The sequence below is a fragment of the Rhinatrema bivittatum genome, chromosome 1 (genome assembly GCF_901001135.1).
Source record: "Rhinatrema bivittatum chromosome 1, aRhiBiv1.1, whole genome shotgun sequence".
Taxonomy (NCBI): Eukaryota; Metazoa; Chordata; class Amphibia; order Gymnophiona; family Rhinatrematidae; genus Rhinatrema; species Rhinatrema bivittatum.
The window spans coordinates 501765664-501789237 of record NC_042615.1 but is presented as its reverse complement, the minus strand read 5'-3'; the positions used below and the strand labels follow the sequence as shown (position 1 = coordinate 501789237).

Genomic DNA, 23574 nt, shown 5'->3' with positions numbered 1-23574 from the left:
CCGAACAGACTGCCACCAGGAAGGCTGTCTTCAATTTTAATAGTCTGAGAGAGGCCGTGAAGAGGTCTGAAAGAGGCTCCTGCTAAGAAATCTGGGTAATTGCCAGGTTCTTGTGGCCTAGTTTGGCCTCTGTTAGAAACAGGATGCTGGGCTTGATGGATCCTTGGTCTGACCCAGCATGGCAATTTCTTATGTTCTTATGACCAGGTTGAGGTTCCAAAGAGGCACCGGCCACTTTAGGAGTGGTCAGATCTGCTCGACTCCTTTCAGAAAGCAGGAGACATCCAGGTGAGAAGCTATGCTGCCGCTCTCGGTTCCGTAGCATGACAATGCGGCCACCTGTACCTTGATGGAGTTGAGAGACAATCCCTTCTGTAGTCCGTTCTGCAGGAATTCCAAAATCGCAGGAATTTTGACTGAGCGTGGAACGATGTCGCAGTCCTCGCACCAGGCTTCGAATACTCTCCAAATCCTTATGTATGTTAGGGATGTGGAGAACTTGCATGCTCGGAGTAGGGTGTCAATTACTGCCCCCGAGTATCCGCTCTTCCTCAGGCGAGTCCTCTCAATAGCCAGACCATAAGAGAGAATCGAGCTGGATCCGCGTGGAGGATCAGTCATTGTTGGAGCAGGTCTCTGTGTGGAGGTAGCGGGAGGGGGCTCCCTGCCAGCAGTCTTCGCATGTCTGTGTACCACGGTCTTCTTGGCCAGTCCGGGGCCACTAGAAGTACTGGTCCCCGGTGGTGTTCTATCTTGTGGATGATTGCGCCCAATAGGGGCCACGGTGGGAAGGCGTATAACAGATTCTCCTGTGGCCAGGTCTGTACCAGAGTGATTCCCTGGGACTGGGGTTCCCGTCTGCGGCTGAAGAAGCTGGGCACTTGGGTGTTGGACCGGTTTGCCAGAAGTCCATGGTTGGGATTCCGCAATGGTTTACTATCAATTGGAATGCTGTGGTCAACAGCCTCCATTCTCCTGGGTCTAGACTTTCTCTGCTGAGGTAACCCGCAGCGACGTTGTCTTTCCTCGCGATGTGGACGGCCGAGATCTCTTGAAGATTCGCTTCCGCCCATGCAATTAGGGGATCTATTTCCAGAGACACCTGTTGGCTTCTGGTTCCTCCCTGACGGTTGATGTAGGCCACTGTTGTGGCGTTGTCCGACATTACTCTGACTGATTTGTCTCAGAGTCTGTGACCGAACTTGTAGGCAGGCTAGTCTGACTGCCCGGGCTTCTAGGCGATTGATGTTCCACCCAGACTCTTCTTTGTTCCATTGCCCTTGGGCGGTTAGCTCCTGGCAGTGTGCTCCCCATCCTCGTAGGCTGGCGTCCGTGGTAAGCAGGATCCAGGTTGGTGAGGATAGTCTCACTCCTTGGCTCAGATGGCCTTTTTGTAGCCACCATTGCAGTTGTGTCCGAACTTTGTCCGGGAGCTGAAGGAGTATGGTGTAGTTCTGGGACAGTAGATTCCATCGTGATAGTAGTGAGTGCTGTAGGGGTCTCATGTGAGCTCTTGCCCATGGCACTACTTCCAGTGTGGATGCCATGAGGCCGAGGACTTGTAGGTAGTCCCATGCCATAGGGCGAAGCTCGCTCAACAGGGTTAACAACTGGGTCTTCATTTTTGATCTCCTTGCCGGCATCAGAATGACCTTGTCTTGTTTGGTGTCGAACCGGACTCCCAAGTATTCTAGAGATTGGGAAGGCTATAGACAGCTCTTGTTTGTGTTGACCACCCACCCGAGGCTCTCCAGTAGAGTTTTGACTCTGTGGTTGCCTGGTGGCTTTCCTCTGGGGGTTTCGCTATGATCAGCCAATCGTCTAGATAAGGGTGCACTCGGATTCCTTCCTTCCTCAGTGTTGCTGCCAACACCACTATGCTCTTGGTGAACGTCCGGAGTGCTGTGGCTAACCCGAATGGTAGTGCCTGGAACTGGTAGTGACGGTCCAGGATCGTGAAGCGTAGAAAACGCTGATGCTCTTGATGGACTGGAATGTGTAGGTAGGCTTCAGACAGATCCAGGGATGTAAGGAACTCTCCCGGTTGTATTACCGAGCGTAGGGTTTCCATGCGGAAGCGAGGAATCTTCAGGTGACGGTTGACAGACTTGAGGTCCAGGATAGGCCTGAATGTTCCCTCTTTCTTGGGAATGATAAAATAGATGGAATAATGTCCAGTATTTGTTTGTTGTGGAGGCACCGGTCTTATAGCCTCTAAGGCTAGCAATCTGGTCAGTGTAGCTTCCACTGCCATTCTCTTGGAAGGATCATGGCAGGGGGATTCCACAAACTTGTCCGGAGGGAGGTGGTGGAAATCCAGGTAATATCCCTCTCGAATGATGGCTAGGACCCACTTGTCCAAAGTTCTCTCAACCCATCTTTGGTAGAATAGGGCAAGTCTGCCCCCTATGGCTTCATCCTTTGGACAGGTTGGCTGATTTTCATTGTGTGGTGCGACCGGGGCCTGGGCCTGAGCTGGCTCCCCTTTTGTTGTGCTTGTTCCGAATGGAATGGCTCCTGCCTGCGGGGCGAGCCGCTTGATATGTGCTTCTGCATGGGTTGAAGTGCTGTGATCCTCTGCCCCTGGGAGGTTTGGGGGAAGGGTCGCTGGTTTCTCTTATTCCTGTCCTCTGGTAGCCGCGGCAGTGGGGATTCGCCCTATTTGTTAGCTAGTTTCTCTAGTTCGCTTCCGAACAGGAGGGTTTCCCTTGAAGGGCATCCTTGTGAGTCTCGTTTTGGAAGATGCATCGGCCAACCAGCTTCGGAGCCAGAGTTGTCTTCTGGCTGCCACGGCCGATGACACTTCTCTAGCTGCAGTGCGCACCAGATCAGAAGCAGCAAATGTGAGGAATGATACTGCTCCAGGTCTTTCCCAGGAGTGTTGTTCCTGGTGTGTGATAAGCAGGTGCGTGTCACCACGGCACAGCAGGCCACGATCTGTAGAGACATAGCGGAGATGAGAAAGGACTGTTTGAGGATGGATTCCAGACGTCTGAGAATCTTTGAGTGCTGCTCCTCCCTCCACTGGGATAGTAGTGCGCTTCGAAACGCGCAGACCATGGCATCCACTTTTGGACATGCCAGGAGGTCTTTGGCAGCTGGGTCCAGGGGGTACATGGCTGCCAAACCACGCCCCCCCTTTGAACGTAGACTCCGGGGCATCCCATTCCAGGTCAATTAGCTGCTGGACGGCTTGTAACAGTGGGAAATGACGGGAGGTCTGACAGAGTCCCTCTAGCAGGGGATTAGTCTTAGGTTCCCCCGAGGCACTTGTGCCCAGGATAGCAAGCACTTTCAAGCTGTGTGTGACCAGGTCTGGAAGCTCATCCTTGGTGAAGAAGCGTCTCATGGTTCGGTGGGGCTCTGTCCCCAGAGGGAGTTCCCCTTCCTCCAGGAGTCCTGATTCCTCATCTGAGTTGTCCGTGTCCCCGAAGGTGGGGCTTCTGGGCGGTGGAATCACTTCCCTGGGCATCGAGGGTCCCGGGATGTTGAGGTCCTCTGGTGGAGGTTGTGGTCGTATAATCGAGGCTCCGGCTGCATGTGGACGAAGGTATGCAGGCCTTTGAAGAATTCCACCCAGGAGATAGATGCTGGGTCTAAATTAAGAGGCGCTGTGTCCCTGGGGAGCCCCGTTTGAGGGAGGGTCCCGCTGGGAGACGCTAGGTCCGGCGTACTGTTTGAAGAGCTGGAACCCGGCATCGGCTGGATCCCCCAGGACCTCCTTGCACTGTATACACAGGGTGGTGGCCTCCTCATGATGTGCAGCTCAAATGTGGCATGCTGGGCAGAGGCCCTGAGCCTTGAGCTTCTTTTTCAGTGGTGCCGTGGCTATGTGCGCGTAAAATACAGTTATGCGCTGCAGTGCGAAGTTGTGCACGTAGATTTGGTGCGTGCTCAGGAGATGTGCGCGCTGTTGTGCGCACAGCTCGAAGTTATGCACCCGGCACAGGAAGCGCGTGGCTATGCGAGTCGCTTGTGCACATGGTACTTGGGCGTGCGACGTTGTGCTAAAGGAAAATTAGTTTCTTACCTGATAATTTTCGTTCCTGTAGTACCAAAGATCAGTCCAGACACCTGGGTTGTGACTCCGCACCAGCAGATGGAGACAGAGCAAGACTTGTCGGGCACCCCTACATATAGTAAGGCGCCATCCACAGCTCCTCAGTCTTACGGAATGTCAAAGCAAATTGAAAGAACCAAACTAACTAACTATACCGCCCCAAAACCAGGGCTGATTCAAAAAACCCCCAGCTGGATCAGAACTCCCAGAACCAGAGGACCAACAACCTACAATGAAGTGAACAACTTACAAAGAAGCCAACCTTCAAGCCCAACCGAGCGGACTCTCCGTATCTTATAAAAAACACAACACAGACTACGCGGGCGGGCTCCTGGACTGATCCTTGGTACTACAGGAACGAAAATTATCAGGTAAGAAACTAATTTTCCTTTCCTTGTACGTACCAGGATCAGTCCTGACACCTGGGATGTACCAGAGCTGAATTACTGAGGGTGGGAGCCAGAGAGTCCCGCTCGCAGTACTCTCTCTCTGAACCCCCCTGAATCCAGGCCCCGAACATCCAACCGGTAGTGTCTAGCGAAAGTATGCAACGACTTCCAAGTCGCCGCTCTGCAAATTTCTTGCGGCGACACTTGCGAAGATTCCGCCCATGAGGTGGCATGGGACCGCGTCGAGTGAGCCCGAAGGCCCACCGGCACAGTCTTCCCTTTCAGTATGTACGCTGAAGCAATGGCCTCCTTGAGCCAGCGCGCAATCGTGATCCGGGAAGCTGCACCACCCCTCTTTGGGCCCGACCACAAGACAAAAAGATGATCCGAGACCCGAAAAGGGTTTGTACTTCCAGATAACGGAGCAGTACTCTGCGGACATCGAGTTTCCTCAACAACTTAGCCTCAGGACCAGAACGCTCCCCCTCCGGAAAAGCAGGCAGCTCAACCGTCTGATTCATATGAAAAGCGGACACCACCTTCGGCAGAAAGGAGGGAACCATCCTTAGGGAAACCCCGGAATCCGAGAAGCGTAAGAATGGTTCCCTACAAGATAACGCCTGCAATTCCGAGACTTGTCTCGCCGACGCGACTGCCACTAGAAACACCGCTTTAAGAGTAAGATCTTTTAGCGTTGATCGCTTGATGGGCTCAAAAGGCGACAGGCACAGAGCAGAAAGTACCCAATTGAGGTTCCAGGATGGGCAAGGATGACGCAACGGAGGGCGCAAATGCTTAGCTCCCCGGAGGAAATGCGCCACATCCGGATGATGTGCGAGAGACATACCGTGTACCTTCCCCCGAAGGCAACCAAGCGCCGCCACCTGGACCCTAAGGGTACTACAATATAGACCTTTTGCAAGCCCCATCTGAAGAAAAGCGAGGACATCAGGCACGGACGGTCCCACAGGATTCACGTCCCGAGTTCTACACCAATCCTCAAACACCGCCCAAACCCGAACGTAGGCGAAGGACGTAGAACGCTTCCTAGCATTCAACAAGGTGGCTACCACCGCATCTGAATACCCTTTATTCTCCAAACGTTTCCTCTCAAAAGCCAAGCCGCGAGACAGAAGTGATCCGCGTCCTCCAAACAGACGGGTCCTTGACGGAGGAGTGCTGCCGCCCCTCGAAACCGTAGAGGGGGCTCCCTTGCCAACTGTAGGAGGTCCGCGAACCAAGGCCGCCGTGGCCACTCTGGCGCCACCATGAGCACATCCGCCGGATGCATCTCTATTCGAAGGGACCTTGCCGATCAGGGGCCACGGAGGAAACACATACAGAAGAACGTCTGTGGGCCAGGGAAGAACCAGAGCATCTACCCCTTCGGCCCCTCGTTCTCTCCTGCGGCTGAAGAACCGTGGAGCCTTGGCATTCTGGGCGGTGGCCATCAGGTCCATGTGTGGCGTTCCCCACCTTTTGCAGATGAGGTGGTAAGCAACCTCCGTCAGCTCCCACTCTCCCGGGTCCAACTGGTGTCGACTGAGGAAACCCGCTTGGACATTGTCTACTCCGGCGATGTGGGACGCCGCGATGTTGCTGAGATTTCTCTCCGCCCAGTGCATTAACTGATGCGTCTGCTCCGCGACAGCCCGGCGCCTCGTTCCGCCTGACACTGTGGTCGCATTGTCCGACAACACTCTGACCGCTTTCCCTCTGATCAACGGGAGAACGCCCTGGTCTCCAAACAATTGATGGACCACTGTGACTGAGCTTTGGACCACTGTCCCTGCACCGAGCGGCCCATGCAAACCGCCCCCCAGCCGGATAGGCTGGCATCCGTGGTGACTACCGTCCAGCGAGTCAAATTGTCGGAGCTGAGCCACCACTGCAGACTGGACCTCGCCTGATCTGTGAGTGGAAGTGGGAGGTGAAACTCTTCCGACACCGGCCGCCATTGGGAGAGCAATGCGGATTGCAATGGACGTAGATGAGCGAAAGCCCAGGGCACCAACGCGAACGTTGACGCCATTGACCCCAATACCATCAGGTAATCGCAGACCTGAGGCATCCGTAGGGACAATAAACGACGTACTTGACCCTGAAGCTTGCAGACACGCTCCTTGGACAGAAACACCCTGCCTCGCTTCGTGTCGAACAGCGCTCCCAGGTATTCCAAGGCCTGGGTGGGAACCAGCCGACTTTTGGCGAGATTGACCACCCATCCGAGTGAGCGCAAGAGCTGCAGGACCCTGTCGACGGCCTGTCGGCATTGCTTTTCGGATTTGGCCCGGATTAGCCAATCGTCCAAGTAGGGGTGTACCAAGAACCCCTCCCTTCGAAGCTCGGCTGCCACCACCACCATTACCTTCATGAACGTCCGTGGAGTGGTGGCGAGACCGAAGGGGAGAGCCTTGAACTGATAATGTCTGCCCAGGATACAAAACCGCAGGAACCGCTGATGACATGGCAGGATGCCGATGTGAAGGTAAGCCTCCGTGAGGTCCAAGGATGCCAGGAATTCTCCCGGTGGAACCGAAGCTATCACCGACCGGATCGTCTCCATTTTGAAGCATGGAACGCGAAGACATCTGTTGACTCCTTTCAGGTCTAGGATGGGTCTGAAAGTGCCCTCCTTCTTTGGCACGATGAAGTAAATGGAGTACCGGCCTCGACGGTGCTGCCCCGGGGGTACGGGCATTATCGCGCCTAGGTCTTCCAGCCTTCGCAGCGTATCCCGGACTGCCACTCGCTTGCCGTGACCCTTGCAAGGGGAGACAAGGAATTTGTTCGCCGGAATTCGTGCAAAATCTAAAGCGTAACCTTGTCCTATTACGCTGAGGACCCACTGGTCCGTCGTTATTCTGGTCCATTCCCCGTAAAAACAAGCCAACCTGGCTCCCACATTTGGAACAAGCGATGGAGCCGGTGGAGGGGAATGGACCTTCCTCATTTCATTGAGAGGCTTTTGGACCCAAACCCGGCGAGGGACAATCCCATCTCCCAAACTTTCTCCCACGAAAGGACTGAGACCACGACTGCGACTTCAAGGAGCCCGAACGGTAGGAGGACCCTGACGATCTCTGCGGCCGCGATTTTCTGGGCCCTCGGAAACGGGCCCTGTTGGAGAAAGATGTTTGGGACCGGTGCCTGTCCTCCGGAAGCTTGAAAGCCCTGTTTTCTCCGAGCGACTGCATCAAATCGTCCAGTTGCTTCCCGAACAATAACTTCCCTTTGAACGGGAGCAAGCCAAGATGAGCCTTCGATGACCCATCCGCCGCCCAATTGCAGAGCCAAAGGAGCCGGCGCACTGAAACCGCCGAGACCATGGCTCTAGCCGAGGTCCGCAGGAAGTCATGCATAGCATCTGCGCTGTACGCGATCACCGCCTCAAGGTGGTCTGCCTGCGCAGCCTCTTCCCCCGAGAGACCTGCATTGGCCTGAAGCACCTGAGCCCAGCGCAAACCTGCCCACAAGGCAAAGTTACTACATATAGCCACGCGAACCCCCAGGGCCGAAGCCTCGAACACCTTTTTAAGCTGGACTTCCAGTTTTTGATCCTGAATATCCTTAAGAGCCGTGGCACCTGTGACCGGTATTGTGGACCGTTTCGTGACTGCGGACACCGCAGCACCACTCTGGGAAAATGCAGGAGTTCCAGCGCGTCATCTGGCAATGGATACAGCTTATCTATGGCTTTATTCACCTTAAGGCCCAACTCCGGGGTATCCCACTCCCGGAAGAGGATATCGGTCGCCGAGAAGTGGAATGGAAAAGCCACAGCCGGTCCCGTAAGGCCCAGCAGCACCGGGTCCATCTTGGCATCCGTGCGAGACCCCACCGGGGGAGTATCCACCCCCACTTCCTGAAGGATCGCCGGGATAAGCGACACCAGTTCCTCCTTCCGGAACAAGCGCACAACTTTAGGGTCGTCACCTTCCACCGCTGGCGTTCCTTTGGTGGTCCCAGGATGCACCACTACCTCTTCGGAGGGACCCCCAGTTCCCCCCGGGGCCCCTACATCCTGATCTTCCTCCACTGACGAGACCGACTCGGAGTCGGTGTCCTGGGGAATTCCCCGTAAGGGCCGGTGTTCTCTGGGCGGGTCCGCGGGTCTCCGAGGACCCTCCCCCGCCCTCTTCTTCTGGGGTTCTCCTACAGCCGACCTTCCTCTTTTTCTTTTGGTCTTCTTATATTTTAGTATCTTCTGAAGCAAAACTGCGAAATCAGAGGAAAAGGAGGCCTCCGAATCCGAAGAGGCCTCCTCAATACTTTGCCCCGTCTGCGAATCAGCCCCCCCCGGGGGCCCGCTGCTGTGGGGAACGCGCGGGAGGCAAGCCGGCATCTCCCGCGGCCTTCCTCGTGGCTTCCCTCACAGTAGCTAAAATGGCCACCGTTCCCGCGCTAAGCGGGAACGGCTCAGAACTGACATCTTCTCGTGGGCCATCGCGCGGCGGCGATTGCGCCGGCCGAGGCCGGACCCCCCGACCGACCTCGGATGGCCCCTCGCCGCCCAACACACAATTAGAGCAAACTCCCACGCGCGGCACGAAGGCCCCCCTCGGCATTCGCCGCACTGCCTTGGCGCTCAGCCGAGATTCGAAACTAAAATTAAATTAAATTAATTTAATTAAATTAACTTCGGCGGCCCTGCACGGCAGACGACCCCCCCCCCCCCCCCCGCGACAGACACGGAGCGAGAGGACGGCGAGCCGGCGAAAACAAACACAGTTTTTTTTTTGTTTTTTTTAACTCTACTTGCCGCTGACCCTTGTCCTGATCCTTCTGCTCCAGCGGGGGTGAGTGAACCGGGCTCCCCGGTGTCACCCCCGACGCTGCTGCCAGATACAGGCCGGGTCCTCAACCCCAGCAGTGGCCTCAACCAGGGGGGGATGGTCCCCTCAGGACCTTGCAACCCCCCTGGGAGGCTTCCAGGACCCAGGCAACTTTCCTCTTCAGACTTGCTGCTTTTTTTGTTTGCTCTTTTTTTTGTTTTGTTTTTTTTAAACAAGAATCCCTGACTAGCTAACCCCACTAACCAGGATCACCAGGGACTGTGGGTGGACCTGCCCTATCTGCTGGAGACAGAGAAAGACTGAGGAGCTGTGGGTGGCGTCTTACTATATGTAGGGGTGCCCGACAAGTCTTGCTCTGTCTCCATCTGCTGGTGCAGAGTCACAACCCAGGTGTCTGGACTGATCCTGGTACGTACAGGGAACAAGGTATTTGTGCGCACGGCTCGCCTCTGTGCGGATCGGCGAACAGATCAAAATGGTGACGGCAACCCCCTCGAAGGGTCTCCACGTGGGAGGAGCCTCGGATCTAACCAGGGTCTAGCCCTGCTAGGGCATATCAACCCGGTGGCACTGGTCCCGGCTGGCGACATGTGTGACTCCTCGAGCTTCGGAGACCGGAGGCTTTTAAATAGATTTCTACCTTACCTTGTCTCGGTGCTTCCCGGTCTCGTTCCGGGCGGTCTCCAGCTGCAGAGGGGGGGAGGGAAAAATACCTTCATCGCCGCGCTCAAAGTTGCACCCGCTGCCTCTCAGCCTCACCCGATGTTGGGGGCTAGGTCCCCGCCAAGGGTCGGCTGCCGGTTCGAGGCTTACCTCCGAGGGACTGCGGAAATCATCTCAGGAATTCTCAACTGGGGGAGGGACTCAATGGGTGTCACTGCAGGAAAGTGGGGCTCGTCTGTAGATTTCTTATTTTGGTTTTCTTTGGTAAAATTACTCTGACGCTCTGCTATGGAGATGGAAAATACTAAAGACGCTCTGCTATGGAGATGGAAAATACTAAAGAGCTGCACTTCCGGCAGGGGTATATGTACTAGGGCTGACGTCAGATTGAAATCTGATCTGTCTCCAACTGCTATCAGGAGTACACTATACCCATTGGTCCTGAGTCCAACTGCTACACGCTAGGAAATATCGTGCTAAATCCTTCTTTTATCTTCATGGATATGTTTTTTACAATTCAATTCTGGATCAATCCATATACCAAGATCCTTCACTTTGTCACCTAACTTAATAACTGAATTGTCGATCTGCATAGTATTATAAGGATTATTTATTGAGATTTTTCTTTCAAGCAGAATATATTCAGTCTTATCCATGTTGAGGCAAAGTCTCATATGAGTTAGGAGTTGTTTATAACATTGAGATACATGGCTGAAAGTTTAAATGCATTTTCTAATGTGTCTGTAACAGGTATGATTAGTTGGGTGTCATCGGCATACATAAAGTAGTGCTCCCACCAACAGTGCCCAGGAGTACACGTGCAAATTTGCGCCCAAAAGCAGACCACGGTCGTACGTGCACAAGTACCTCCACACCTATGTGCTCAAAACTAGGCCACGGCCATAAGCGCCTATAGTACACCATGGCTAGAATGTGCACACATGCCTGCATGAAGGAAAATATTCCCACTGCAGTCTACCATGCAGCTGACAGGACCGAGCCAGAGGAACGGGGCCTAGCCCAAAGGCTGGTAAACTCGCAGAGCCAGAGCCACCTCCACTAACTCCCCAGAAAAGTGAGAGGGAAAAGGGGTAAAAGAGACAGAGTCACAAATGCCGATGGAAGACGACACAATAAGGGGGGAAAAAAAAAAAAGAGGGGAACTAAAACAACTCTATTTTTTTTTCTCTTTACCTGAGCTCAGACCTTCTTGGCTGAGAGCATGAACGGGTCACTGGCTACAGGAGAGAGGGCACAAGCCTTCATTGCTGAGCACTCCCTTGTCTTCTTTTTTTTTTTTTAAATATTAAGTCTATACCTGCTAGGCTCCCAGACTTAAATCGCTCAACTGAGGGAGGGACCAAAAGGGTGTCAACCTCAGGAGCTTAAGCTGTGTGCCAAAATCTTTTTTTTTTTTTTTTTTAAACACAACCAATCCCCCAGTAGGGAGATGCATGTCCACCACATGCTGGAGACAAATATTGGTGGGTTGTCATCGGGGCAGGGCTATATGTCAGCAAGGCAGCTTTACTCCATCTTCATCTGCTGGTAGAGGTGCATAACCCACTGGTGTGGATTGGCCTGCCTGAGTGCAGAGTAACACCTGTTAAGGTAAGCAATTTTGCTTCCTCACATCTCTTGAGCCTCACTCCCTTCAGCTTCATATGATGATCATTTAGCCTTTGGATTCTCATTCTATGGAAAATCCACCTTCTTGTATCTTACTGAAGCCTGTATATATCTGAAGTTTTTAATATCATCTTCCTAATTCTCACCCCTCCTCTGGAACCATCATCAGAATGTGCATTTTAAGAAATCATGAGATTTTATTGGACATTAGGAGATGTAGAATAAAACAAGGCAAGATAAAAATAAAAGGTACATTGATATTTGGAGGAACTACAGGTGACGTATTTTCACTGTCCATCTCCAAGATCCCCCTAGACTCCCCTCCCCTAAACACCTCACCTTGGTTGGAGCCCATGTTCGACATCACCGTAGTAGCCGTGTGGGTGGTTCCAGTCTCATGTGTCTCACAGGGTGGATTGGAGCACACCTGTTGTCCTGTGCTGCTTCCGATTGTGGTTGTGGGCTCTTGAGTCTCACAGGGAGGGCTTGAGCCTGCTTGCTGTGCACTATTAGGTTGCCCCATGCTGTCCCCTGTGCTCACAGTCATGGTGGTACCAGTCGAGTTTGTTTGATGTGTCTCACAGCGTGAATTTGTACCATTTCTCTGCCCATTGTCGGACTGCCCCATGCCAATATTTGCTCTGGCAGTGGTGGCAGTGGGTGTGGTATTGGCACACACCTGCTGACCTGTGCTGTTCCCAATGCTGGCTGTGGCGGTGCTGGGTGTATTGGTGGTGTTTGTTTCATGTGTCTCACAGGGAGGGTTTGAGCACACTTGTTGCACCATGCCTGTTTGCCCACTGTTGCCCTCCGGACTCACTGTCATGGTGGTATTGGTTGAGTTCGTTTGATGTGTTTCACAGGGTGGATTTGTAACAGCTCTCTGACTGTTTTCAGTCTGCCTTGTGCCAATGTTTGCTCTAGCGGTGGTAGCAGTGGGGGTGGTGTTGGTCTCATGCATCTCACAAGGAGGATTTGAGCACTCCTGCTGTATTATGCTGGGCAACTGACTGCCAATATTGGCTGTGGCAGTAGTTGGTGTGTGCGTAGTCCCCGTCTCATGCATCTCACATGGAGGATTCAAGCACACTCGTTGTACTATACCAGACTGCCATACGCTAATATTGGCTGTGGGGGATGTACGAGTGGTCCCTGTCTCGTAAGTCTCACATGGAGAGTTTGTGCACACTTTATGTCCCGTGCCAGGCTGGTCTGTGCCTATGTTGGCCGTGGCGGTAGTGGATGTGTATGTGGTTCCTGTCTCGTGTGTTTCACAGGGTGGATTGGAGCAGACCCGCTGTACAGAACCAGACTGACTGGCATTAATCAAGGCACTGACCACAGTGGGTGTGTTAGTGGTGCCAGTCTCATGCGTTTCACAGGGGGGGTTGGAGCATACTCTCACCACAGTGCCATTCTGTTGGCTGAGAATGGCTCGGGCCTCCTGCCCATTGCACGGTGGATTTGTATAGATGAACTGTACTGTCCCTGGTTGCTGCTGCTGTACCACACTGCCCAGGTTTGCAATGACAGTGGTGGTGGCAGTGTTGGTGGTGCCCGTCTCATGTGTCTCACAGGGTGGGTTGGAACACACCAGAGTAACTGTGCCAGGCTGCTGTTCCCCCTGTCCTCCATCTGCAATGGTTACAGAGGCTGTGGGCTGCTCTGTGGTAGGAGAGGCCAGGATTGAGACTGGGAGATCGTGCACAGGTTGTGCCTCCACACCACTGGGTGTGGTAATCAGTGTGACCTGTGTTGGTTGCGAGACAGGCTGGAAGAGAGAGAGAAAACATTGAGTAATCCCCAACCAAAGCTCCTTTTACCTCTGCATGAGCACCACCACACCAAAGGTCATTCTGGCCCAACATCCTGTCTGACAAAGCAAACAGCAGGAGCTCAGACACAATGTTTAAGAAACAGGGCAGGTAGAGATTGTTTACCATCACACCCTCCCATTTTTCAGAAGTCATGGTTCAGGGATGCACAGAACCTGGGGAAATCTCTCTCCTGTTTTAAATAGCCTGCAAATTAAGGGAAAATTTCTTACCTGCTAATTTTCATTCCTGTACTACCACAGATCAGTCCAGACTCCTGGGTTTTGCAACCCTACCAGCAGATGGAGACAGAGGCAATTTCATTGACACTGTACATAATCCAGTCCCTCAGTACTGACCTGTACTTAAGCCAAAATGATAAACAACCCAAAAGGTTTTAATAGTAAATTCCTCCAATGAACAGGAAGATGATGACATTGCAACCAACTGGAAACTCCATTCCAGAAATTAAACAGCATTGAGAACCACTAACAACTCTGCATTACAAACCATCAAGTCTGCATTACAAACAAATCATCAGAAAGAGTGACGGACTCTCCCACCCTTGATGGGCAGGCGGGCAGGTCTTGGACTGATCTGAGGTACTACAGGCATGAAAATTAGCAGTTAAAAACCAGTTTTCCTTTCCAGTACATATCTAGATCAGTCCAGACTCCTGGGATGTACCTAAGCACCCCTAAATCGGGTGGAACCTCGACAGTCCCACTCGCAAAACACTCTCACCAAAGCCCATGGATGCCGGAGCCCCGACATCAAAGTGATAATGTCTGTCAAACGTGTGCAGCGACTTCCAAGTCGCCACCCTGCAAATCTCCTAGGGAGATATAGCTGAGCCTCAACCCAAGAGATCGCCTGAGAAGGCGTCAAGTGAGCCCTCAAACCCTCAGGCACCGGCAGACCCTTAGATATATATGTCGGAACCAATCGCTTCTCTAAGCCAACGTGCAATCATAGTTTTAGAAGCTTGACACACTTTCTTGGACCATTCAACAGAACAAATAGGTAATCTGATCTCCAAAACTCATTAGTAACCTTCAGATACCTCAAAGCTCGCCTCACGTCCTGGATCCCAAAAATCTCTTGCATGAGGCACGGAGGAATCCAAATCTGGAAAGGCCAGAAGTTCTACAGTCTGATTAATGTGGAACGCCGAAACATTAGGCTGAAAAGAGGGTACCGTTCGTAACGACACCCCCATGTGGAAATTTGCAGAAATGGCTCTCTGCATGACAAAACCTGGAGCTCCAAAATCCTTTGGGCTGAACAAATAGCCATCAGGAAAATCACCTTAAGATTAAAATCCTTTAAGATCGCCCATCTCAGTGGTTCGAACAGAGCCTCACACAAACCTCTAAGCACCAGATTAAGATTCCAAGGTGGACAGGTTTTCCTCACTGGAGGCCACAAGTTCTTAGCCCTCCCAAAGGAAATGTATGATATCCAGATGTGCGGACAGAGGATAACCCTGTACCTTACATCAGAGACAGCTCAAAACTGCTACTTGCACCCAAAGAGAGTCTATGCTTGCAGTTCACTGATCCTCCCAGCTGAGATGAGGGTCCTTAGGACAAGAACTTCCCAGGAGAAACCTCTTAGGTGACTGCTGTCCAAGGTTTGAAGGGCGGATGGCATCAGCTGCTCTAGGACTAGGTTTAGGTCCCATGGGACCGGGCTTCTGAATAGGTGGATGCAGCCTAAGGATGACTTTCATGAACCTGGAAACTAGCAGGATGGCTTAACACCATGGATGTCTCTATAAAGGTGGAGATAGGCTGCGATGGCTCTGGCAGATGCCATCGTGAAACCTGCCCGGTATGGCGAATGCAAGTATTCTAACAGGCTTTCCTGGGAGCGGAGGAAGGGATCCATCCCATACACTTCACCCCACTTTAAATGTCTGTCCCATTTGTCTCAGTTGTCCTTCCTGGTGGAACACTTCCTGGAAGGCACCAACACCTCTTGAATCTGCAGTGGTGAGTTAAGATGCGTCAATACTGTCCTTTCAATCTCCCCGCCTCTGGATGCAGGGAGTAATGCATGAGGCAGGGCGGGATCTCCCCTCCTGAGACCGTGGGTCCCACGTATGCCCAAGAGGCACAAGCTATCCGTTGGATGGGTGGACTCTATGGCGTACCATAGTTGTCAGGCCACGCTGGAGCTACGGTGATGAGATCTGCTTTGTCTGTGACGCATATCTGGATGGTTCTCAATAGGAGTAGGATAAGAACAAATTGCCATGCTGGGTCAGACCAAGGGTCCATCAAGCCCAGCATCCTGTTTCCAACAGAGGTCAAACCAGGCAACAAGAACTTGGCAAGTACACAAACACCAAGAAGATCCCATGCTACTGATGCCAGTAATAGCAGAGGCCATTCCCTAAGTCAACTTCATTAATAGCAGTTAATGGACTTCTCCTCCAAGAACTTAACCAAACCTTTTTTGAACCCAGCTACACTAAATGCACTAACCACATCCTCTGGCAACAAATTCCAGAGCTTAATTGTGCGTTGAGTGAAAAAGAATTTTCTCCAATTAGTCTTAAATGTGCTACTTGCTAACGTCATGGAATGCCCCCTGCTCCTTCTATTATCCGAAAGTGTAAATAACCGGATTCACATCTACTCATTCAAGACCTCTCATGATCTTAAAGACCTCTATCATACCCCCCCCTCAGCTGTCTCTTCTCCAAGCTGAACAGCCCTAACCTCTTCAGCCTTTCCTCAAAGGGGAGCTGTTCCATTCCCTTTATCATTTTGGTTGCCCTCCTCTGTACCTTCTCCATCGCAACTATAACTTTTTTGAGATGCGGTGACCAGAATTGTACACAGTATTCAAGGTGCTATCTCACCATGGAGTGATACAGAGGCATGATGACATTTTCCGTTTTATTAACCATTCCCTTCCTAATAATTCCTAACATTCTGTTTGCTTTTCTGGACTGCTGAAGCAGACTGAGCCGACTATTTCAAAGTATTATCCACTATGATGCCTAGTTCCTAATATGGAACCTAACCGTGTAACTACAGCAAGGGTTATTTTTCCCTATACGCAACACCTTGCACTTATCCACATTAAATTTCATCTGCCATTTGGATGCCCAATCTTCCAGTCTTGCAAGGTCCTCCTGGAGCCCTTTTTAAATATTGGGGTTACATTGGCCACTCTCTAGTCTTTAGGTACAATGGAATTTAATGATAAGGTTACAAATTTTAACTAATAAATCAGAAATTTAATTTTTTAGTTCCTTCAGTACCATCCAGTCCAGGTGATTTGCTACTCTTTAGTTTGTCAATCTAGCCTAAATCTTCCAGGTTCACAGTGATTTGGTTCAGTTCGGCTGACTCATCACCCTTGAAAATCGTCTCCGGAACTGCTATCTCCCCAACATCCTCATTAGTAAACACAGAAGCAAGGAATTAATTTAGTCTTTAGGATGGGTGAAGGGCGTACAGCAGTCCCTCCGTCCACGGAATGAAGAGGCGTTCTTGTGCCTCGCATTGATTGCTGGTTTTGCTGAAGTAGAATTCAGGAACCTTCCTATTGCTCTCGGTGGCAGAGATCTATATAGGGCAACACCAGGTTTGGAGCAGGCTGTCTGCCACGTCCTGACTGAATTCCCACCCGTGCGGATAAAAGATCCTGGTGAGGCTGTCTGTACTGGGGTTCCCTATGCCGGGCAGACAAGTCTCCTGAGATGTGACAGATTCCTCTCTGCCCCTTCTAAGATGCATACGGCTTCTCGGCAGAGTTTCCCAGAACTTCCTTCCTTTGGTTATTTGAATATTTGCCATCCTGTTGTGAGTGGACTATGACTGTCTTCTTCCTAAGGGAGTTTTGAACATACGCAAGGCATCACTGCTTCTCGCAACTCCAGAAGGTTGAACCACTGGGTTCTCCTACTACTCCAACCATCGGTCTAGGGTTTGCATCTACTCCATGTGGGCATGCGTGGCCAGAGTGAACTGGCACGCCAGATGCAACCCCAATGGAGGTCCCTTCTAACAGAACTCCTGACGTTGCCTGACGTGACGAGGGGTACAGGTGACGTGTCTACTATAAATTCAGGCCTCACTGTAGGCAATGCATATGTAGGTGGGTGTGTGGTACCACAAACTGTGGCCCCCATCCATGGGATTCAGGGTGGTCGAGATTTGATGGGCTGGCGTGAGTGGCCGTCATCAATTAGGTGGTCCAGGTCCGCAGGGCATGGATCCTGCAGTTCCAGTAGTGATATTTTATTTAGTATCATGCTGATTGCAGCCCCGATAAATTCAGGGGTCTGCATCAATAGCAGGTTGGACTCTGCATTGTTGATGAGCAAGCCCAACACCTCCAAGCACTAGATGGTGACCCTCAGGCTATAGTGCAGAATAGATGGGTCCAGGACCACCAGCAGATAGCTGTTATGGTAAGAAAGATAAGTATCTTCCTTTACCTCGAGTGAGTTACTATTGCCGCTAGGTACTAGGATAAAGGCCCTTAGGGCTAGTGAAGACCAAATAGGGGTACATTATTCTGGAAGTAATGTCTACTACTGGAACAGAAGTACTGCCCTCAGGCACAACCAACAGGAATGCGAGTTTACTCTTTGCTGAGAACTAGCGCAGACCCCCAGTCGCTGAGTTGCAACTAGGCAAAAGACTTGAGGGAAGTCATCTTAACTTCGCCTTGGTAATGGACCCGTTCAGAGCCTGGGGGTCCCAGACTGGACAAGGGCCTTCCGACTTTTCAGGAGCAAGGAGACATGTGAAATAGAACCCCCAGTTCCATTGGGAAGTAGGGACTCTGGCGAATGCGGCACTGTTGGGCATTCTGGAGGCCTTGAGGCCAAGGCTGCTGCCAGCACAATCTCTGCATGGTTGTATACAAAAAGGGAGATGTGGTGTTACTCTGAAATTCAGGGCGTGCCCTCCCCGATGATCTTGCCTCACAGTGGATGGTGGTCGTTTCCCAAGACTGTGAAAGTGAAGGGGGGGGGGGGTCCCCGCTACTGGTAATGGGGTCCAGGTACCCCTAAAATCCTTGCTGGGTTTTAGGTTGGTGGTCTCGGAGGGCCCCGTAGGAGCATGCATTGCGCTGTCGTCCGCTGCGCTACCCGAGTATACAATCTCTGGGGAATCGGGTAATGACTTCTGGCAGGAACTGTCTAGGGAAGCGAGGGACCGTACCTCCACATTCTGCTCCTTCAGCTGGGCTGCCGCCTTTCAGAGTTTATCTCAGACTAGCTGTTGGTGAATCAAGGAGGTCGGCTGTTTCCAATGCACGCCCTCCTTGCTAGCTCTGATCCGAGGGCCATGCTACTCGTCTGGCCGTAATGGCTCCTGCGGTGATTCTGGTCAATGTGCCAAGCCTCAGGTGGCGCAAGCCTTCCCCCATAGCGTGCTGCTGTTCCAGGGGGTTGATGTCCGCAGCGACAACGATAACCCAGGGCTCCAAAACTGAAGGCATTCATATGAGTACTGTGAAGTTTGATTCAGCGGGTGCACGTTTTCCGAAGTCACCCAGATACTTACTGCCACATCCCGGAGGGGTGTTCAAATGTAAGCGTGATCTGCTCTTTTTTTTTTCACCTTGACGGGAGCGTGGGGAGCTGGGCTGTACTACAGAGTGAAGACTGGTGCATCTGGAACTTAAGATTTGCCTTTCGGGATGTCGCTGGCTCTGAATAGAGAGATCCCTGTGCCCTCATCATCACTGCATCCAGCACCAGGCGGAAAGACAAGGCTGTTGCTACCGCCGATGTCTCCATATTCCCAGTACATCAAGGACCTCCGTCCGGGATCTGGCAGCTTCCTGACCTCCACGCTGAGAGTATCCTCCAGTGGAAGAAATCTTCCAGTCGGGGGAACAGGGTGAAGATTGTCCTCAGTCACAAGGAGCAACAGGGAATTGAATATTTGTTTCCATGCGGGGGATAGCCCATTGAGAAGCCCAGGAACGTGGGATTAGGCTTAGAGACCTCAGTCTCGGCTAGCGACATCTTCACCAAATGAAGGAAAATTCCACAGGGGGAAGGTTCTCTCACTACCCAGTTCCCCCTGTGCTGCTGTTCCCATGAAGTACAGAACTGGGCTCACAACTGAAAAATATAGGATGACGCCTGGGAAGCCCTTGCTCCTGAAGGCTTAGGTCTGGACCCCGCAGGTAGATTGAGAAGTGCTGACCCGAAGCTGGCTCCCTTCCCAATCTCTAGGAAACAGGAACAGAAACTGCGGCAGCTGCGGGACTTGGAACACCGCGCTTTTAGTGCAGGGTCACTGGGGTGTACTGACAAAACAGCAAGAAAGGCTGCTTAATAAAGCCGTGAGAGCAGAAATACACAATAAGCAGCCAGATGTCCAATCTGTAATAATTGATTGTGTAGAGACAATTATGTGCAAATGGGCCCATTTGGACATAATTGTCTCTACACAATAAATTACTACAGATTGGACATCTGGCTGCTTATTGTGTATTTCTGCTCTCACTGGGGTGTACTCCACATTTACCAGTTTCCACGCCGGGTGAGTGCTTCTTGTGGGTTGCTCTTATGCGTGGAGGCATGCACTCTTCCAATGACGCCTGGGGACACAAGGCCAGTTTGTAGCCTTCCTCGTTGATGGGTGCTTTCCTGCATCAATGTGCCCATGCTTAGAGGCATATGCGGCAGCATGGGGATGCTTGAGTGAGCCCTCCTGGTCGCCGAGGGGCTCTACCGAGGGGCCCTTTCGGTCTCTGCTCTCGGGATGTCCCGGAGGACTGCCCTGGTCTGGCAATAATCCTAGCCATCTTGATGCGAAAGATTCTTCTTGGAGCAAAGGCTGCTCACCCACGAAGTTGTGGGAAAACAAAACCTAAGAAAATAAGAAATAAGCAAAGAGAGGCAAGCTCCGCATGCACCTTGCAGCACAGAAGAACAAGACTGAGGCAGGCTGGGAGTCACATGGTATATAAGAACATAAGAAATTGCCATGCTGGGTCAGACCAAGGGTCCGTCAAGCCCAGCATCCTGTTTCCAACAGAGGCCAAACCAGGCCACAAGAACCTGGCAAGTACCCAAGCACCAAGAAGATCCCATGCTATTAATGCCAGTAATTTCAGAGGCCATTCCCTAAGTCAACTTGATTAATAGCAGTTAATGGCCTTCTCCATTAACTTATCTTTTTTAAACCCAGCTAGACCAACTGTATTAACCACATCCTCTAGCAACAAATTCCAGAGCTTAATTGTGCGTTGAGTGAAAAAGAATTCTCTCAGATTAGTCTTAAAAGTGCTACTTGCTAACTTCAGTATACTGAACTGCAGTGAGATACGTTACCTGGGATTTGTTTAGCAGTATTATGATTGTCGGGATTTTTCTTTCTGAATCATGACCTGATGACTCCGCCCACATAGGTAGATTGACATCTTTTGGCGCCAAACCTAGCGTTTTAAACAGCAGTCTATGTAGTGCTCCATCTTAACAATACTGGATTACAGTATGACGTGTCACCCAGGATTCTATTTTATTATGGTTGTCGTGAGTGCACTCTTTGGCACTAATGCTTTTTAAAGATCTACTAATAATTTTAGAGAGAAGTTACCTATAAGCTTAACGTGAGTGGACTAGTATACCACCAGATGCTGGTTTAAATTTGTACCAAATCGTATGACTGCCATATTTATCAACACAGCCCCTGAAGCAGCCCCTTTCACTTGGCGAAATTTGGCCTGAGTTGGGCTTCTGTTGAGAAACTAGTATTTACAATAATAAAGATCTTGAGAAGGACTTTAGCTCTATCTCCTTCTTTAGGTTATCCAAGAATCCATAGAGACAGAGGCAGAGAGCCAGGATCCTCCATTGCCTGAACCACTAAACAAGCTTTGCGCATAAGCAAATTAAAATCAGCAGAAGACCTCTACTAGAACCAGAGATTCTTCCTCGGTGCAAGTGCCTCTCTGCACTTCTGCGGGACAGGGAACAGTCAGCAATAGTTGAGGAGGGGATTCCTCTGCCTCTCCTGCCAATGTTGCTAGGGAACCTAAAATGGTTGCCATTTCCGCACTGCCAGGGAAAACCTCAGCACTAGTCCCCATCACCTGCAAGACACATTCTACCAGTGCTGCCATGCTCGTTGCAGACCTCCGAAAGCCATGCCACTTTTGATGCACGCACACGCTGTTCCTCCCCCAACTGCGGCACCACCATCTCAATAGCAAGCAGGGTAACAGTGTATAGTGTCAGTGAAACTTTGTCTCCATCTGCTGGGCAGGGAGGCAAACCCAGGAGTTTGGACTGATTTGGGTACATACAGAAAACCGATGCTATACTTTGAGCTCTCTCTTTCTAGGCAGTAATTCTTTAGATCCTCTTAAGGAGTGTCTAAACCTTTCCTTAATACATACCCCCAGAATTTGAGTAACTCATTATTTGATTCCTGTAATCCAGTTCCTGCACACCTTTCAAATTCCTCAGACCTTTCTTACAGCCATGATCATAACAATAATGAAGGCAGGGCCAGGGTCAAATGTGTTAAACCCACCATAAGAAAATTATTCCTTACCTGCTAATTTTTGTTCCTGTAGTACCAAGGATCAGTCCAGACAGTGGGTTATCTCCCCCTTCCAGCAGATGGAGTCAATTAGAACTTTGAAGGATGCTTCCTTATAAGTTAGTGCACCCTCTACTAATCCTTAGTATGGAGTATATCAAAGCAAAGAGGAAAATCAGGATGGATCAAGAACAATAGAATTAAATAACAAATAACAGTGTGCAAAAGGCACAAAACAGTGTCAAACAACAAACTTGCAGAATGAACCATTAACCAGCCAAAGGAAAAAAGGCACTGAAGAACAATTTGAGCAGAGAGGCAATCCCAAACCCAATAAAACAGTCAGGGAGGGCGTCTGGACTGATCCTTGGTACTACAGGAACGAAAATTAGTAGGTAAGGAATAATTTTCTTTTCCCTGTACGTACCAGGATCAGTCCAGACAGTGGGATGTACCAAAGCTTCCCTACGTAGGGTGGACCCCAGAAAGCCCTGCTCGAATGAACCTAGAGCCAAAGGAGCCAAAGCAGGCGATTGTATGTGTAGACAATAATGACGAGCAAAGGTATGTAACGATTTCCAAGTTGCCACTCGACAAATCTCCTGGAACGAGACAGACTGCATCTACGCCCAGGAAGCAGCCTGAGCTCGAAGAGAATGGGCCTTGACACCCGCTGGAGGTTGTCAACCCGCTCCAATGTAGGCCACAGAGATCACCTCCTTCAGCCAGCGAGCAATGGTAGTTTGACGCCTTGGCCCCCTTCCTCGGACCATGCCAGAGAACAAAAAGATGGTTCGACAAGCGAAAATCATTAGTGACTTCCAGATAGCGAATGAAGATACGCTTGACATCTAGCTTGCGTAGATCCGCCGATGCATCCACTGAGGACGGAAGCTCTTACTGTCTGATTCAAGAGGAATTCGGAAACTACCTTGGGAAGAAAAACAGGCACAGTGCGCAAGGAAACTCCTGAATCCGTAAAACGAAGGTAGGGCTCTCTGCATGAGAGTGCTTGAAGCTCCGAGATTCTGCGGGCAGAACAGATAGCTACCAGGAAAACTGTCTTGAGAGTGATATCCTTGAGGGTCGCGGAACACATGGGTTCAAAGGGTGGACCGACCAAGATTCGGAGAACGAGATTGAGACTCCTTGAAGGATAAAGAGCATGGACCGGAGGTTTCACCCCCCTGAGGAATCGGATGATATCCGGGTGAGAGGGGAGGGAATTTCCCTCTCGATGAAGTAGAGAGCCTAGGGCAAAGACTTGCACTCTCAGCGAGTTGTAGGCCAGACCCTTGTCCAGTCCCTGTTGAAGAAAAGATAGGATCTGAGCCAACGAGGCGACACAGGTATGGAGGCATACCAGTTCTCAAAAACTTTCCATACCCTGATATAGGAGATGGAGGTAGACGTCTTTCTAGCCTTGGGGAGTGTCAAGATAACGGCCTCTGGGTATCCACGCAGTCTCAGCCGGTGCCTCTCAAAAGCCAGGCCGCAAGACACCGGACCCTGATGCAGCAAGCGTGGAAGGTGACCCAGATGAAGAGGTCCGTCCACTGCGAGGTTGATCAAGTCTGCAAACCATGGACGACGGGGCCATTCCGGCGCCACCAGCATTACTGGACCCTGGTGTGACTCTATTCTCCGGAGCACCTTGCCCACCAGAGGCCAAGGGAAAAACACGTAGAGAAC

General features: G+C 51.2%; 1 protein-coding gene across 1 annotated transcript in view; it reads right to left on the bottom strand.

The window, feature by feature from the left end:
- The window catches only part of HCFC1 (host cell factor C1), a 465140-nt gene that overhangs the window by 161611 nt on the left and 279955 nt on the right, over positions 1-23574 (bottom strand). The window contains exon 18 of the mRNA XM_029609928.1: positions 11877-13308. Within this exon, the coding sequence (XP_029465788.1) occupies positions 11877-13308 (1432 nt within the window). The remainder of the gene's footprint in view (positions 1-11876; positions 13309-23574) is intronic.